The sequence below is a fragment of the Pygoscelis adeliae genome, unplaced genomic scaffold, assembly GCF_000699105.1.
Source record: "Pygoscelis adeliae isolate BGI_AS28 unplaced genomic scaffold, ASM69910v1 Scaffold88, whole genome shotgun sequence".
Lineage (NCBI taxonomy): Eukaryota > Metazoa > Chordata > Aves > Sphenisciformes > Spheniscidae > Pygoscelis > Pygoscelis adeliae.
This window is the reverse complement of record NW_008825616.1, coordinates 737,253-751,877: the sequence shown is the minus strand read 5'-3', so window position 1 is coordinate 751,877 and position 14,625 is coordinate 737,253. Positions and strand designations below refer to the sequence as shown.

Below are 14,625 nucleotides of genomic sequence, written 5' to 3'. Positions count from 1 at the left end.
TCTCTTGTCCCACAGCTCTGTGCCTAACACTGTCAATGCAGACCCTGACTTTGGTTTGCTGCTTCTGATTACAATTATGATGCTGCTGCAGAGTCAATCCTATACAGAAGTCACACAAAGAAGTGAACACATCGCACTCTTGACTCTTGCTGGAGACAGGCACAGAGGGCAGCATTCAGGACTCAAAAACTGTGTGTGCTGTAGAAAACCGGTACCATCACTTCCAAGCCACAGAGCTGAAGGTGGGTTCTTGCTCCCTCACCTTCAAATTTGCAGTTTGCATTCTTTAATTTATTCTGGGTTCTTTGAGGACACGACACTTATGGTTATTGCTGATTAATTATTAACTGTAAAGTAGAACAACCTGCTGAAGATCATCAAGGTTCTGGTGCATGGTATCTCATGGTATCTTATGACCACCCCATGGCTGGTCATAAGACGGAACCAGGTACACGACCCACAAGGGGTTGCTCTCCACTGTGTATAGGGAATATACACACAAGAATGGGTCTCTCCAGAGCAGACCCTCATGAGAAAACACACTTCTTGGATGTAGAGTAATGCTACAGCATTTCTCTTGTCTTGGGGCTCTTTGTAGCAGATCACCGCTCGTGCTGAGTGTTCCACCACAGTCAAGAAAGCATGTAGCATTGTGTTTCTCTGTTCGACACAGGCCTGCAAGTGCCACAACAAGGCAGATGGAAGGAAGGACTATTGGCAATGTGCAAGGCTCAGCTGAGCAGGCAGTACGTGCATGACAGCCTCCAGAGCTGCAGCTCCCCTCCCTGCACTACTGTTACGGTCCTTTGCGGACTCGCTCCTAAGAAAGACAGTCTAGAGCAATAACTACAGTCAGCCTTAAACCTCCAGCCATCTACACAGCTAACCCTTCACCTCTGCTCCCACCTGGTATGACCCTGGCAGGACTAACACCAACCACATCCCTGTTTATCTCTTTTTCCTTTCTTGATGTGCACTTAAGAATTACCCAGATATGCAGTTCCAGCAGAAAACCCACAATTTCCTTTTCTCACCAGTTTTCCTCTTAATATCTGGCTCCCTTTCCCAGTTGTCCATCAGAGACAAGTCTGGAAGAAAATACCCATCCTTTGGAGACCTGAGCTTCGCAAAATGGCAAAATCATACCAAGCACTGCTAATGAAGTGTCTCCTCTGAACAAGATTGAGGCTACCCTAGAGGTTAACTCCAGGATGAGTATTAAGTAAGGAAAACTGAATCCAAGGCGGGAAGTAAACTTAGATCTCTGGGGTCAGCACTTCTAATTAGACAAAATTTTCTGAACCTAAAAGGGTGCCCTGATCCCTCCCCAGGGCTGCTGTCTGCTGCGGCTTCTTCAATTTCTTATCTTTGTTGCTGGATGCTTTGTAAGGAGTAGAAAAGGGAGATCTTTCAGTGTCAAGTATCACAGATTCCTACCTCTTTGATTGTCCCAGATGCCTCTACAAGACCGCACCACTCTGGCCAGACTTTCCTTCTCCTAGTTCACCTGTAGCAATTCTGGGTTTTGAGCACTAGATGCCCCATGGCCAGCCCCTGCACTGTGGGAGAAGGGTGGCTGTCCCAAATTGCAGCGAGGTGTGGCCGGGTGGTGCCAAGTAGCCAAGACAGCTTGGAAGAGACTGGCTCAGACAACAATCCTATTCACCACAGATGGATTCTGAACAGGATGCCCCTGGGAGACAGAGCACTCCAGACACAGCGGGAAGCATCCTTCGTTAAGAAGAGACTAAAATATGATTTGTATTGCACAAATAGGCAATATTCTTTGAATTTGAATGCTCTCCAGTTCACTCTGTGGTATCCATTACAGCTGTGTTTTAACAGCACTTTCATGGGCTGAGAAAGGAAGGGCGCTGCAGGGAATCAGATGTGCCTGTTTAGGAGATGATATTTTTTTTAGGCATGAAGTGTTTTCAGCTTCTATCAAAAGGCTATTGCCAATTCAGATCAGATCCTACACTCACATATAAGGCAAGTAAGGTGATTTGCTAACAACCCTTCTGAAACATCACATTAACTCTGATTTGCTGCACCACAACACATCACAATGTGAAGTTCATCGGCAGTGAGGGGTTGTTAACCTCTGATTTTCTAAGCCATCAGCCAAGAAAATAACTCCTGCTTGTTGGTATGTGTGACCCTACCATATCATCACTGCACTGGGACCACAAGAGTCGGTCTAGACAACTTATTTGACTAGTAACATTCATCCTCTTAAAACACCTGTGAAACATGCTCAACCCCATTTCGGAGATGGGGAACTGAGGCACGCAAGAACTAAGGACTGGATCTGCAATGAGTCTTAGGTACCTTGTTTGTCCAACACCTAGCTACTATGGAGGCTGTCAGATCCTTGTCCAGTTTTCATCTAAATGGTGACTCCAGAGAAGTTTCTTCTACCAAAGGCTAGTATCTGTAAGGCTATTTGCCCCAGGCTCTCCCATAGCTCTTGAAGATCTACTCAATAGTCAGTGGAGCTGTGGTTGCAATTCACCTCATCTGAAGCATTAACCAAATCACCACTAAACCACATAAGGAAAGCTCACATCATCTTCACAAGATAAGGTTCTCATGATTATTATTCAATTTTTTTCACCTGCTTTCTAAGTCCCCCCTTACACTTCACTTTTAGAGCCTTTTCAGGAGCTGGAAACTACAGCGCTCTTCATGTTGCATCAGACACTTTCCCCTCTTTACCCAAATCCCCTCTCTTTTTGTAGACAAACACTAAACAGGACATTATCACATCTTTTCTGACCTTTGATATAGTACAAGCCACAGAATTTAATTCAAAGACCTCCTTGTTAGCCTGAATAACTTAACTAAGACATGCTTTCCTGAATGACAACGAGGCTTAACGCAACATCTACAAGACAATTTAAGAGCAGGTTTCTTTAGTCAAACTTGTCAGTGACTCAAAATATAGAAGCAAGACTGCTTAGAAAGAGTACTATTTATGAATGAAGAAAAATGCCAGAACTCTCTCGGCTCATTTTTTACATTTCATTTTAATTCATTACTAATTCATTTCAAGACTTCTGTTTAATGGAGAACATCACTAAAAAATTGACTTCCCTAAAACAAATACAAATTGAAAGAAAAAGTACACTTACAGCTTGGAAAAGTCCACTTAATTGTAAAAATAAAGATATTTTTAAGGAACGGAGGCATTTGGTATCATGTCTCCTGCTCAAATTATTTTCCAGATTACAATATACATATATATGTATATATGCGTGGATGTACAAAAGGAACCTGCAAGCTACAACATAAAAAGAAATGAAACAGCACCACCTTGCCAGCAAGCAGTCTTGTGGTTTATTCATGTGAAGGCAGAAATGAGAGAAGCCAGGACCTTCCTCCTGGACTCAGCACAACTGGATTGTCTCTACACATTTAATGTGTTCTCAAGTAGTGCAAGGGCTCTCAGCAGATACAGGTTACCTAAATTCTTCATTGCAAACAGCTGTTTGTTCATTGCTGTTATTTTTATATATACATAAAAGCAGTAGGATCCCTGGTCTAAGCTTTAATCTCAACTCCTTGATGCTGTCTGTGTTGTTTAATCTCCCTACAGTATATTCTCCTTTCTGCTATGAATCTCTCATACTGCTGGAGCTGTGAGAATCTGGGCTACAGAACCGGAGCCTCTAGCTCAAAATGACCCACTTTGAACCATTTTTCCTTGCATTTCACGAAATCTGACGTCGGTGCTTTCTGACGTTAACTTTACAGGGTTGAAGCAACATGATTGAAAACCCCAGTACTTAAATGCAACTCAAATAGCCGTCCCACGTTCAGCTTTGCTGTTTTGACAGCTAGAGAATATGCTGTGTGGGAATTACTGCCTGCACATTATACTACCCTTCAAAGGTAGTATAATGGACCCTTCAATGGTCCATTAGCTCCTCATTCCCCAGTTATAATGGGTTTTAAGTCAAGTGTCCTTTCTCAACTTATAAATGAGTTCCAGTATCTGTCCCTGTATCAAATCCACATGGCACTTCCCTTCAAAATATCTCAAGGCAAAAGTAAGGAAGCAGCAATGTTCCTCTGTTACCAGTGGGGAAACTGAGGCACTGGGTGCTCATAGGACATGAGGCAGACAGTGCAAGGTGTAGATATGAGATTTCCCATTTTTCTTTCATACCTATGGATGATGAAGTCACTGCTGTGAAATTGCTATGAAGTCTAGTGCCATTTGAGATGTCCTACAGCACCTGACGTGAGTACAGGAGCTGTCATGTATGACACGGTGCAAGACCTGTGCCCTGTTGGGTGGGCAGATGCAGGATACTCCACAACACTTTAGACAAGACTAGATGCCTGTATTTAAGAGGTTGAATCCTACCCCCGCTCACATCTTTAAAGCCAAGGAGCTATGAAACACCACCAGAACTGCAGGTTACTCAAGTTTTGGAGTCCTCCCCTCCAGAGGAGTATTCCCTGTCCAGAAAGGGGTGTTAAGGCAACATCAGACTGCAGGCATTCAGAGCTTGGAAACGAGCCCACACAGAGTTACATGCCTGGAGGAGCTCCACAACAGGACAACTGGGGACAAGATTCACATCTTTTCTTGTAGCAGACCCAGAGCCAGCCCTGCCTGCAGGGCAGGTGAGCCAGGCTTGGCCAGGGCCATCTCCGCCCAGCAGACAAATCCTCTACCCCTACAGCAGCTTTAGTGGGGCCAAGGCAGAACAGACAAGTTACCTGGTCCTTTCCTGCACTGCTCCTTCAGACAGTGGGGTAGCTGGAGGCTGTGGCAGTCACTATGCAGTTAAAGAAGGTGGAAACCAAGTGTGCACCATGCCCTAGTCTTCCTCTCAGGCCCTGTGAAGTCTGAACAGAGAAAAAGGGACTGATGTGGGGTCAGGAAGGGAACGTGCATGAAGAAGGGGGAGCAGACCCAACACCTTGCAGCACCAAAACGCCAGTCTGAGCCAGGGAAGCAGCTGCCTTGTTCCGCTGGCAGGTCTTGCAATATAGCACGAAGAGAAAAATAGAAAGAAACAACCAAACTCAAAGGTCAGCATCGACTGCTGTCTCACACGCAATAACTTCTGGCCTATTTGATCTAGCAGTTCTTCTGCAGTGTTTCTCCAGGGTTCAGGAGAAAGGAAGAAATTACTCTCCAGGCACCCGGAGCATCCTCCTCCTGGAGGTCGGGCTGCTGGGGCCAACAGTGAGATAGCACAACAAGGGCTGATCCCTGTCCAGCGAGAGCTGCTTTAAGCCAAGGCTCTAGTGCTTGGCCCCTGCCTGAGCTACAGCCTTGCCTGTGCCTGGCCATGGGCTCTGCTGACCCTTGAACCTGCCCCATCACCACGGGCACGTCTGGTGCCCTGGGCTCTCTGCTCACCCTGGCTGCCACCCTGGGCTTGCCCCGCTCCCCCTGTTTGGGTATGGTGGGATGGGGTCCTGCTGGTGAGACCCCTGCCCTGCTGTTTGTGTTCTCCCCCTCAGCTCCCCATCTTTACAGAGCAGCTGGCTCTCATTGCACCCCAAAGTTTAACTCTTTTCCTCCTTCCTTTCTCATTGAGCCCTAGCAGAGCAGATACCACTGCAATGCAACTTGTGGAGAAGTCTTTTCAAAAAAGAAAAAAAGCCAAGTTGTACTTTGCAGCTGAGTCTTAAAAAAATATCTTTTAAAGATGGGAATGCAAAATAAGAAATTTCCTCCTGACGCCAGGTGATGGGCTCTTTAGATAAAGCTGGGACTTTAAGAAATAACACTGAAAAGATTTGCTTTGTGGTCATGAAAACCGGCAATACTTCAGATAAATTTCAAAATGGCAAAAACTTTAGATACAAGCTTTTTAGCAAAGTCTCTGTTCCTCAAAGATTTCCAAATTGTTGGGGGACCAGTAAACTGGGGTCCACCATCTCCTGTGCTATTGGCATCCTTCTGACTGTTTTAGGGATCCTTGCAAATCTTAAACCACATTTCTCTTTTTTTTTTTTTCTCTTCTCCCTCTTTCCCAGGCCACCACAGAACCCCCAAAAAAGAAACCGGACCCTGTCACTTCGGAGACGGTGGTGATCTGGGGGCTGCGCCTCTGGCAGGTGATTGGTATCTTTGCCATCTTTGTCCTGGCAGTCAGTAAGTCATAATTCTCTGCCTTGCACCAACCACACCACCACCCCAAGTAGGACCTGTTCCTGGAGGACTACAGACCAAATGGCCATGGAGGTCACAGGCCGAGGCTCTTTGGTATCTGGCATCACAGGGTCACACACAGGGGGTTTTGCAGCAGGGAAAGGCAGGTGTGGTCTTTGAAGGAATCACAGGTGGGCCACCATGGCTCCATCTTGTAACAGGTCCTAGCTGGTGGCATCCCAGAGAAGAAGAGGGACTATAGGGCTGTGTCACAGCTGGGACTGTTTTCAGCTGCAGTACCACATTCAGACCCAAATGCATGTTATAGCCATGGTCCTGCCCTGCCACACAACCATACAAATCATATGTGACCTCTTGTGGTGCTGTGCCACATGCTGAGATAAGAAGCCTCAAGAGGTCTGCAGTCACAGACAGGTCTGGCGTTAAGGTCCCTAACTCCTATTCTGGGTGCCAAGACTCTCACTTCATTTTAGGAGGGCTTTCAGGACTTAAAAACCTCCTTTTTTTTTTTTTTTGGACCCAGGCACTAGGAAGCCACTGGCTCAGACCCAGTGGCTGCAGTGGGATGGGATCAGACACTCTCCCAGCACACTTTGAGGATCTATCTGGGTATGGCTGATTCCCCACCTGAGTGTCTTCATCCAGCTTCATCCCCTTGCAGCTCACTCTCTGGGAAGAGTGTAAGCCAGCTTCACTGTGCATTGCAAACTACTATCATGAGCTTCCTTACGAGAATATCACTTAGGACACTATCATAACCCCATCAAAATTCAAAGGAAGGATCTTCTGCTCTCTCCTTGAGCCAACTATAACTTCATATAAAAAAACAGATCAGTTTGACATGAGTCAAACATGATAAACCCGTTTCTTTCCCATCTTCTTGTTACTCTCTAGACTTTTGCAAAGTGTATAACTAATTCATTTCTTCCAGCAAATGAAGTTACACTGACCCATCTACAATTCCCTTGAACCTCCTCTTTTTCCTGTTAGGGACAAGCGAGCAGAGGGACAGAGCCTGTCCCCCGTCCCTGCAGGTAAATCCCATCAACTCGGAGATCGCCTCAAATCCTTACCCACTCCAGGAAGGGCATCATCCAGCCGCGTGGACTTAGACACATCTAAATCTTCTATGCATTCTTTACCATTCTCTTCTCATTCTGCCTTATGGCCCTAATTGCTTGTTAAAATTAATTTCATAAGTGGAGCAATGAAGCATTTTAAAGCGACTAAAGGAATTGCCCTAGCTTTCTGCATCGCTTCTGCTCTCATTCCTCATAAGTGATGAACACTCTCCAAAACAGAGTGGCCACATGCAAGCTCCTGGTGAGGAACAGCCACAGGTGAAACCAACCCTGACCTACAAGCAGCCGCTGTTTAGAACATGGGTTTGCTGGGCCAGCTCTAAAAACATAGTATCACAGACAACTGGTTTCTAGTGCTCTCTGTTATTTTTTAATTTGCTGCTAAACCTGCATCTAGAGGTAGCCCCAATCTAATCGTAGGGCATAGCAGTCTGTGTGTCATTGTCTCTGCTGGTATTGGGTGAATCAAGTCACTTCTTGTTGCCACGGCCACCTCTTTGGCTGCTGTGGGTAGCCTGTATCAGTCCTTCCCTGACAACCTTCCTATTATGTTCCCATGCTCTGTTTAAGCCAGACATTCACGTTTCCAAAGCAGGCAGAAGCATTTTCCTCTGTTTTCTTTTCCCCTCATTGCCCTTTATGGGCAAACACCACCCCCACACCCAAAGTCTAAGGGATAACTACTCCTACAACCTGCCTGCTCTCAATCAGTGAAGCTTATGTTAATTCATCACATGCCACAACACCCTTTGCAATCACAAGAAACTCCACAGAGCAAAGCAAACGTGGCCAAGTATTTAAGCCTAGTGACTCCGTACACTGCGTGAAATAGGCATCGAAATTAACAGCAGGAGATTTAGAATGCAAGTAGACTGGTGAAGGGGTTTATTGAGCTGGTTTTTCTTGGTTCAGGGACATCAAATTGTAAAGAAGTTTTCGCCCAGTAGGTCTGATTGTTTTGATGTCTATTAGAAATTCTCTCTGGCGTTACCAGGTTATTTAGGGTTAGAAGCACGGAAAGTCTGCCACGCTGGCAAACCAACACACCAGACACTGCACTGCTTGCGGAAAAGAAACTAAGGTATTTTTCGGTTACTTAAAAATATCAGTTGCAAGAAGCAAACATCCGTGAACATTTACTTATCTAGTGACAGCCCAGAAATGAAATGTATTATAGAGAACAACATGCAAAGAATGCTACAGTGCTGAAAGCAGTGAATTATGAGAAACTAAAACACTTTTAAGGATCTGTGTTTAGACAAGCAAACAAATAGGTTACGTGCAATTCAGTAAAGTAACATCTGCTTTAAGGTTTGAGTTCCCACTAACACACGCAGGTGGTTCAACAAAATCAGACTATTATGTCAGCCTGCTACAGATCTATTACTGCGGAGGTAGGAAAGTGTTTGCCAGGAGATCACATGGTTTGGGCTTGCTGAGTCTGAGTGGTAAATGGATTCAGTTCATCACTATGTGAAATGGAGTCAGTTTAGGGCTCTACTGCTCTGCTACAGCCTTTCTGTTTGAAGAAGCTTTCTTTCAACGAGCAGAGGGGATTTGAAAGCAACCATACCAGCTCAGTCAGCTTTATGAAAACAACAAGTATTTGGTGAAGACAGCAACTGTTAACAAAGTCTGTGATCTGACTCAAAACAAGGCAGGTTCAAACTTAATGACATTAGAATAACTGAATCATACAGTCAGTTCTTACCAATTTCTCATATCTTGCTCCAGCAATATCGTCATCCTCCTTTGCTTTGCGATCCCCAAAGCATTGATGGTTCCCCAGCTTTACCAGCAAAGCTTTAACTCTCAGGAGCAGACACAGGTTTTTCTGTGAGTGAGCTCTTGAAGGCTGCCTTGGTATCAGTCCAAAAAACCAGGCAACGTTCTACTTTTCTAATGGGACAAGAGCTGGAGAAGAGCTTTGGTATGGTTTCCTTTTCCTGGTTCCAGGAGCACCTTCCCAGTCAGAACAAGAGGGTAGCACACCCCTCTAACAGCACTACCCCTCTGCACTCTGAGACAGAAGATGACCCTTTCCAGGGCTTCTCAGGGCCCACACATGATCCCATTAGCTTACCATCCCACCTTGTTATCAAGGCTTTAAGGGTGTGTCTACTATGTCACGTGAATTCAGGTGAGGAGTAAATAAGGATGAGGAGAGGAATTGAGATGCTTTTAAAGTTAATGCCCCTAGCTACCGCCCAGTGAGTGATTGTGGAGCACTTGAATTGAATTCCTTTCAGCTGAAACGGAAATAGAAAATAGTTCCCCCAGAAAGGTATGGTCCCAGGTATGCATGATAATTGCTAAGGGCAGCCGCAGGACCAACCTAGATCTACTCCAGAGTACCCCCAGCCCTGAAATGCACCAAGTGGGGATGGCAGATCCTCCATAAGAATGCCTGCTGAGCGACAAAACTTGCAAATATAGACGTGACCTAGGTGTGGTTTCCAACTCTTGCTCTTAGCAACTTCCACAAGATGGCATCATCACATAATAAAAGGCAGAAAAAACAGTCAAATCCAAAACTCTCTTACATTTCCTTATTTAATGAAAAAAAAAAAAGATATTAAAAAACCCACACAAAGGCATCTTAGATATCAACACACACCACTGAAATGGGCGAAAAGTCTCTGGGGAGATCTTCTAACTCATAAAAAGATTTTTGGGTAGATTACAGACCAAATGGGATGCCTTCTAGCTCTACCCAGCAGAGACAGAAGAGATGAAACATTTGCACGCATGTTAGCAGAAGACTTTTCTGTCTCTCCTGCAGCAACAGATAGCTAGCTTTCTCATATGCCATATGTAAGCATCTCTCTGTTGGACCCATCCACCTCCATCTTTTTCCTTTGTTTCTGCTCTGTGAGAAGATACAGCATGAGAGAAAAAAACCTTTGGGAGTAAAGCAGCCCACAGCAGAAAATATAACTTCGTAGCACATGCAGAGAATCATTCAGGTGATGCTGGAGGTATAACTCTCATGGATGTGCTCAATCATTACACAATTCTTATTCGTCTACTAAAAGGCCAAGACTGCCAATGGAGAAGGCACATGAGAGCTGATTTTTAAAGCAAGCACAACCTCTAAAGGGAAAGTCTGGAAAGAAAGGGAGGAAAAAGAAAGTTTCTCCGGTACCACGCACAGTAGGTCGACTCACTGTTGCTCCTCTGCCCTCAAGATTTTAGCTCAGTCATTTTGTCCTTGGTTAAAGGAAACCTTCTTTTTTGGGAATCAAGTAGAGCAATGTCCTGACAATGTGCCTTGAAATCCTTATCAGGGCTGCTTCAGCACCCGGCATAATTCAGCCACTCTGGATTGCTTCTCTGAATGCTGGCTGATAAGAAAAGAGACCCCTTACAGGCAGAAGCAGAGACAACAGTTGCATCTCTCTCTCTCTTTCTTGGAGAGACTTTGATGAGACAACAACAGACAACTGAGATTAGCTGTCAGGAGGATTTGATTCACTCAAGAGCACTGCTATCTGGTGTCTTCGTCTGGCTTTTTCTTTTTTTTTTTGTCCTGTGAAAGCTGTAAATGGGGAATTGAGGCCCTGATAGGCTGGGATTGAGTCATAACCTTGGAATCTTGCACAGCCTGTTTCATCCACAAAGACTGAGGACTTTGCACTAAAAGTATTGTCCTTTGCAAACTGCAGTGCTGCGATGGAGGAGGGGGTGGTCCGGGTCCATCCCTGGGAAAGCCAGCAGCCGGCCCAGCGCTTGCCCAGTGTGCTCTCTCTATTGACTCACTCTTTTCTTTGGCATCACAACCACCATCAATACTTTTAAGCAGCCCTGTGGGCCGTTTATTTTCTCCTCTGGATGTTACTTTGGTTTCAAGGTCTGCTGATTTCCTTGTTTATGTACACCCCCAGGTCTGACAGCAGCCCACCAGGGAGGAGGCAGGCAGCAGCTCCGAGTAATGCCCCACTGATTTCTGCAGACACACTCCAACAACTGGTTCTGGATGCAGGGCAAAATGCCTCGACATCCCTGCTGGCATATCCCTCTGGAGTGAAAGGCATGAACAGAGGGGAGAGGGCATGAAGAGGGTGATGGGAGTAGGGACAGTGCTGTGAAGAGGAAGGAACGCCTTTCAGCTCCCGCCCGGAGTTCTCCTTCTTCTGTATCATGCCAGCTTGATGTAGAGTGTCAACCAGATGTATTTCAGGTGCCACAGGCAGGGAGAGACCCCTTACCTTATCATCCTGCTTTGAATCTGTACTTGGTTGAATGGAGAAAGTGAAGGAGAAGGTAGGATGGAACTGTAGCAGGAGGTTCCCACGTGGGGTGGGGTTGCAGGAGAGCTGTTACTGCATCCCACTGCAATGTTCCAGGCAGGAGCTCACGCCTTGTGCTCAACTCAAACCGAAGACCAAGCTGGCTTTGGATGGTACCTAGTTATCATGCCAAGGAACTGCTGAGCTGCCTAAGCTGGTGGTGGACTTCAGACCACCTTGTGTCCATGAGTGGCGGACCTTTAATTCATTGGTATTATTTCGTGCTGGTGTTTTAGTGGCACCAGAACAGCTCTGGGGCTACGGAAACAAGTTTGCTCACTGCACGTCCTTATACGTAGTCCACACTAGGTCTAGTACTATTGGGAAGTAGGGCTTACCTGGATGAGGAGTGACAAAGTAGTGAGCTAAAGCAGAAGCTGATTGCAAAAGTGGGAGGCTCAGTTCTGATCTCTTTTTCCCTATCTTTGTGTCCTTCTGCAAGACCTACCAGAGCTGCTTTCCCACTCTCACCCATGCCAGTCAAATAGTAACACGTAGCCCCAGACGCGAACATCAGTAATTTTTCTCCTGACATGTAACCACAGATATGAAAGCTTGAAGAAGCAGGTCTGTCATCAGGAACGATGCTTGGGAGTCACAAATGTACAGCCTTTGCTTATCTCCCTTATCTGGGAGTCTTTCTCTTGAACCTGTCAAAAGTTCAAGAGGAGTATAAAATAGTGTGAGAGTACAATGGAGACTCACACTGAACAAACGTGTTCCTGGGAATCAAGTATTATTTAACGAGCGCCAACAAAGCTGTTAAACATCTTGAATGCAATTAACCGAGTGCAGTTTAATTTGAAGTGTTAGAGGTTTTATTTACCAACTTGCTGTGGGTGTTGAAATATAAATGCCAGGCAAAAGATTTACACTATTAAATAACCATTACTTTTTGGATAGCAAAACTACTCAGATGTTTCCATTAATATGCAGAATGTCCAGTGAGGCACAGATAATTTAGGCTGGCTCAGGGATGCTTCACATGGTGCTTTCTGACAGAGGCTTTAGCATCTATCTTCAACGACTGCATCACCACCAGCCCAGCACACAAGAAACGCTCATCAGGGTGCACAGAATAGTGTGCGCAGAGGTGGATGCGAGGGGAGGAGTACTGTCCTTTATCACAGAAAACATCACTTGGGAGAAGGGATGGCTCTTACATGGAGACAATAGGTTGAGCCCCTCTTTTGCCCTCAGCCCAAGTTCTCACATGGAAACCTCTTATCACACATAAGACATTTCCTTCTGGTTTAGAGCTGTCCTGCACTTACGTGCCTACAAAATAGCCCAAGCCCCCACACTTATTGGCACCAGCATACGTAGCTCAAGCTGAGCACAAAACAGGGTGCTTAAGAGAAAGTTAAGTGTCTTTTACAAAGGAAGGACAATTTTTTATGTACTCCAATTAATAATAAGTAAATATTCTTTCTTCCTGATTATTTTGATGACAAAGAACCTATGCTGTTCTTGTTCTGTACAATAGTGTTATCTTAAACTTTCATTGTGCATGTTCACACACACACACACACACACGCCCAAGGCTACTACAAGATTAGTTGTTATCCCTATCAGCTAAAAAGCATCGGAGATGCCGTTGCCTGAGGCTGGCTTCTCTTAAACGTGACAGTTATCAGGGCACATAGAGGGGGCTGTGTCTGGAGTCTGCAAGAGGAAGAACTGGGGAGCTGAACCATGCTGGGGCTCCGAAACAGCTCCTGTGTGTGGGTGTCCCCACCAGCTGGAAGCCTAACCTGCTTCTTCATCTTCCCACGACACCCTCCCAACTCGATGACCATCCATGGTCAAGGCAATGGGGTGACAGAGTGCATATTTGTGCACAGGTGGACTCTGGCATCAGAGATGGGGACTGTGAGGAGAGGCTGCAGTGCTGTATGGCACAGTGCACGAGGTACAGGTGTGCTTGAGATTTGCTTGGGACAAGCGAGTATCACTTGTGTATGGCTTTATGGATCAGAAAGTGAAAGTCAGATTTACGACCTTCCTGGGCAAACCCACTTGGTTAACTCGTCATGTTCTGATTTATTTTTATTATTGTTATTTCAATAGACCATATAATTTTGATTCTCATTTGCTTTTCATGTGCAATTTTGTGCCTGACCCACCCTGTGCATTTTCTCCACCCATTGTAGAGAACAGGCACAAGCCACCATCTCGCACAAAATCCAACACCAAACAAAAGGGCTTTTGCAGATTCCCAGGGCAGGGTAAATAACAGCCCATATCCCTACTTCTCAGCTGGTGTAAATGAATGTAGGTAGCAGCCATATGTTGCTTGCAATTAATTATGATTTGAAATCTGTGGGTATCCACAGGACTACATGAGGTCTGGGGGTAGACAGGTCTGAGCTGCACAGACTAGATCCAAATCTGGTTTTGATCTTCCCAAGTCACAAGATTAACTGTGGGTGTTGGGATCCTGGGTTTTGTTGCTAGCTCTAGTTCGACAGAAAAGACAGGCCCAGCTTATTTTGAATAAATGCCTGACAAAAGGTATTTCTCCTTGTTAGATGAAACAATCATCCTCAGATGTTGCCTCACACAGCTGCAGTGTTGGCTCCTCCTTGTGACAGCTCCTCTCCTTGCATGGAGGCAATGAAGAGGGTTCAGTCCCAAATCTCTCACCCCCTGGGATGGTAAATTCCACCCCTGCTCCCAGCCTTTAAGGTGGGATGGTGGGGAAAGAAGGTTAGAGAGCTCCACCCTAGCCTCAGGAGCTATTGCACCAGGCATAAAAGACCCCAAGAAAGACACAGAAAGCATAAGCAATCAGGAGCTTTTTTTTTTTAATTAGGACTTGTGTTAATAGCTCAGATTGCCAGCCAAAACATCTAATATGGACTTTGTCACGATGATTCATCTCACCTATCTAGAGATGCCTTCAGGTCAGGCATCTAGAGTGACCAAGTGAGAGAATAAGTGGGAATAATTAGTCTGTTTGCTTTAGATGTCTACCTAAGGATGAGATGACCCGTGTCATTAAGTGGCTGCTGTTAAAGCTGTCTTCCTTGCCAGTAGACAGGGGAATAAAAACAAACAAAGAGGTGGAAGGAGCCGTGCGGGGAGGGTGGGGGGGGGGGGAGGCGGTGGGGAG

General features: G+C 45.6%; 1 protein-coding gene across 1 annotated transcript in view; it reads left to right on the top strand.

Moving 5' to 3' along the window:
* TMIE (transmembrane inner ear) overlaps positions 1-14,625 on the top strand; it is a 32,550-nt gene that overhangs the window by 9,573 nt on the left and 8,352 nt on the right. The window contains exon 2 of the mRNA XM_009333306.1: positions 6,004-6,121. Coding sequence (XP_009331581.1) covers positions 6,004-6,121 — 118 coding nt within the window. The remainder of the gene's footprint in view (positions 1-6,003; positions 6,122-14,625) is intronic.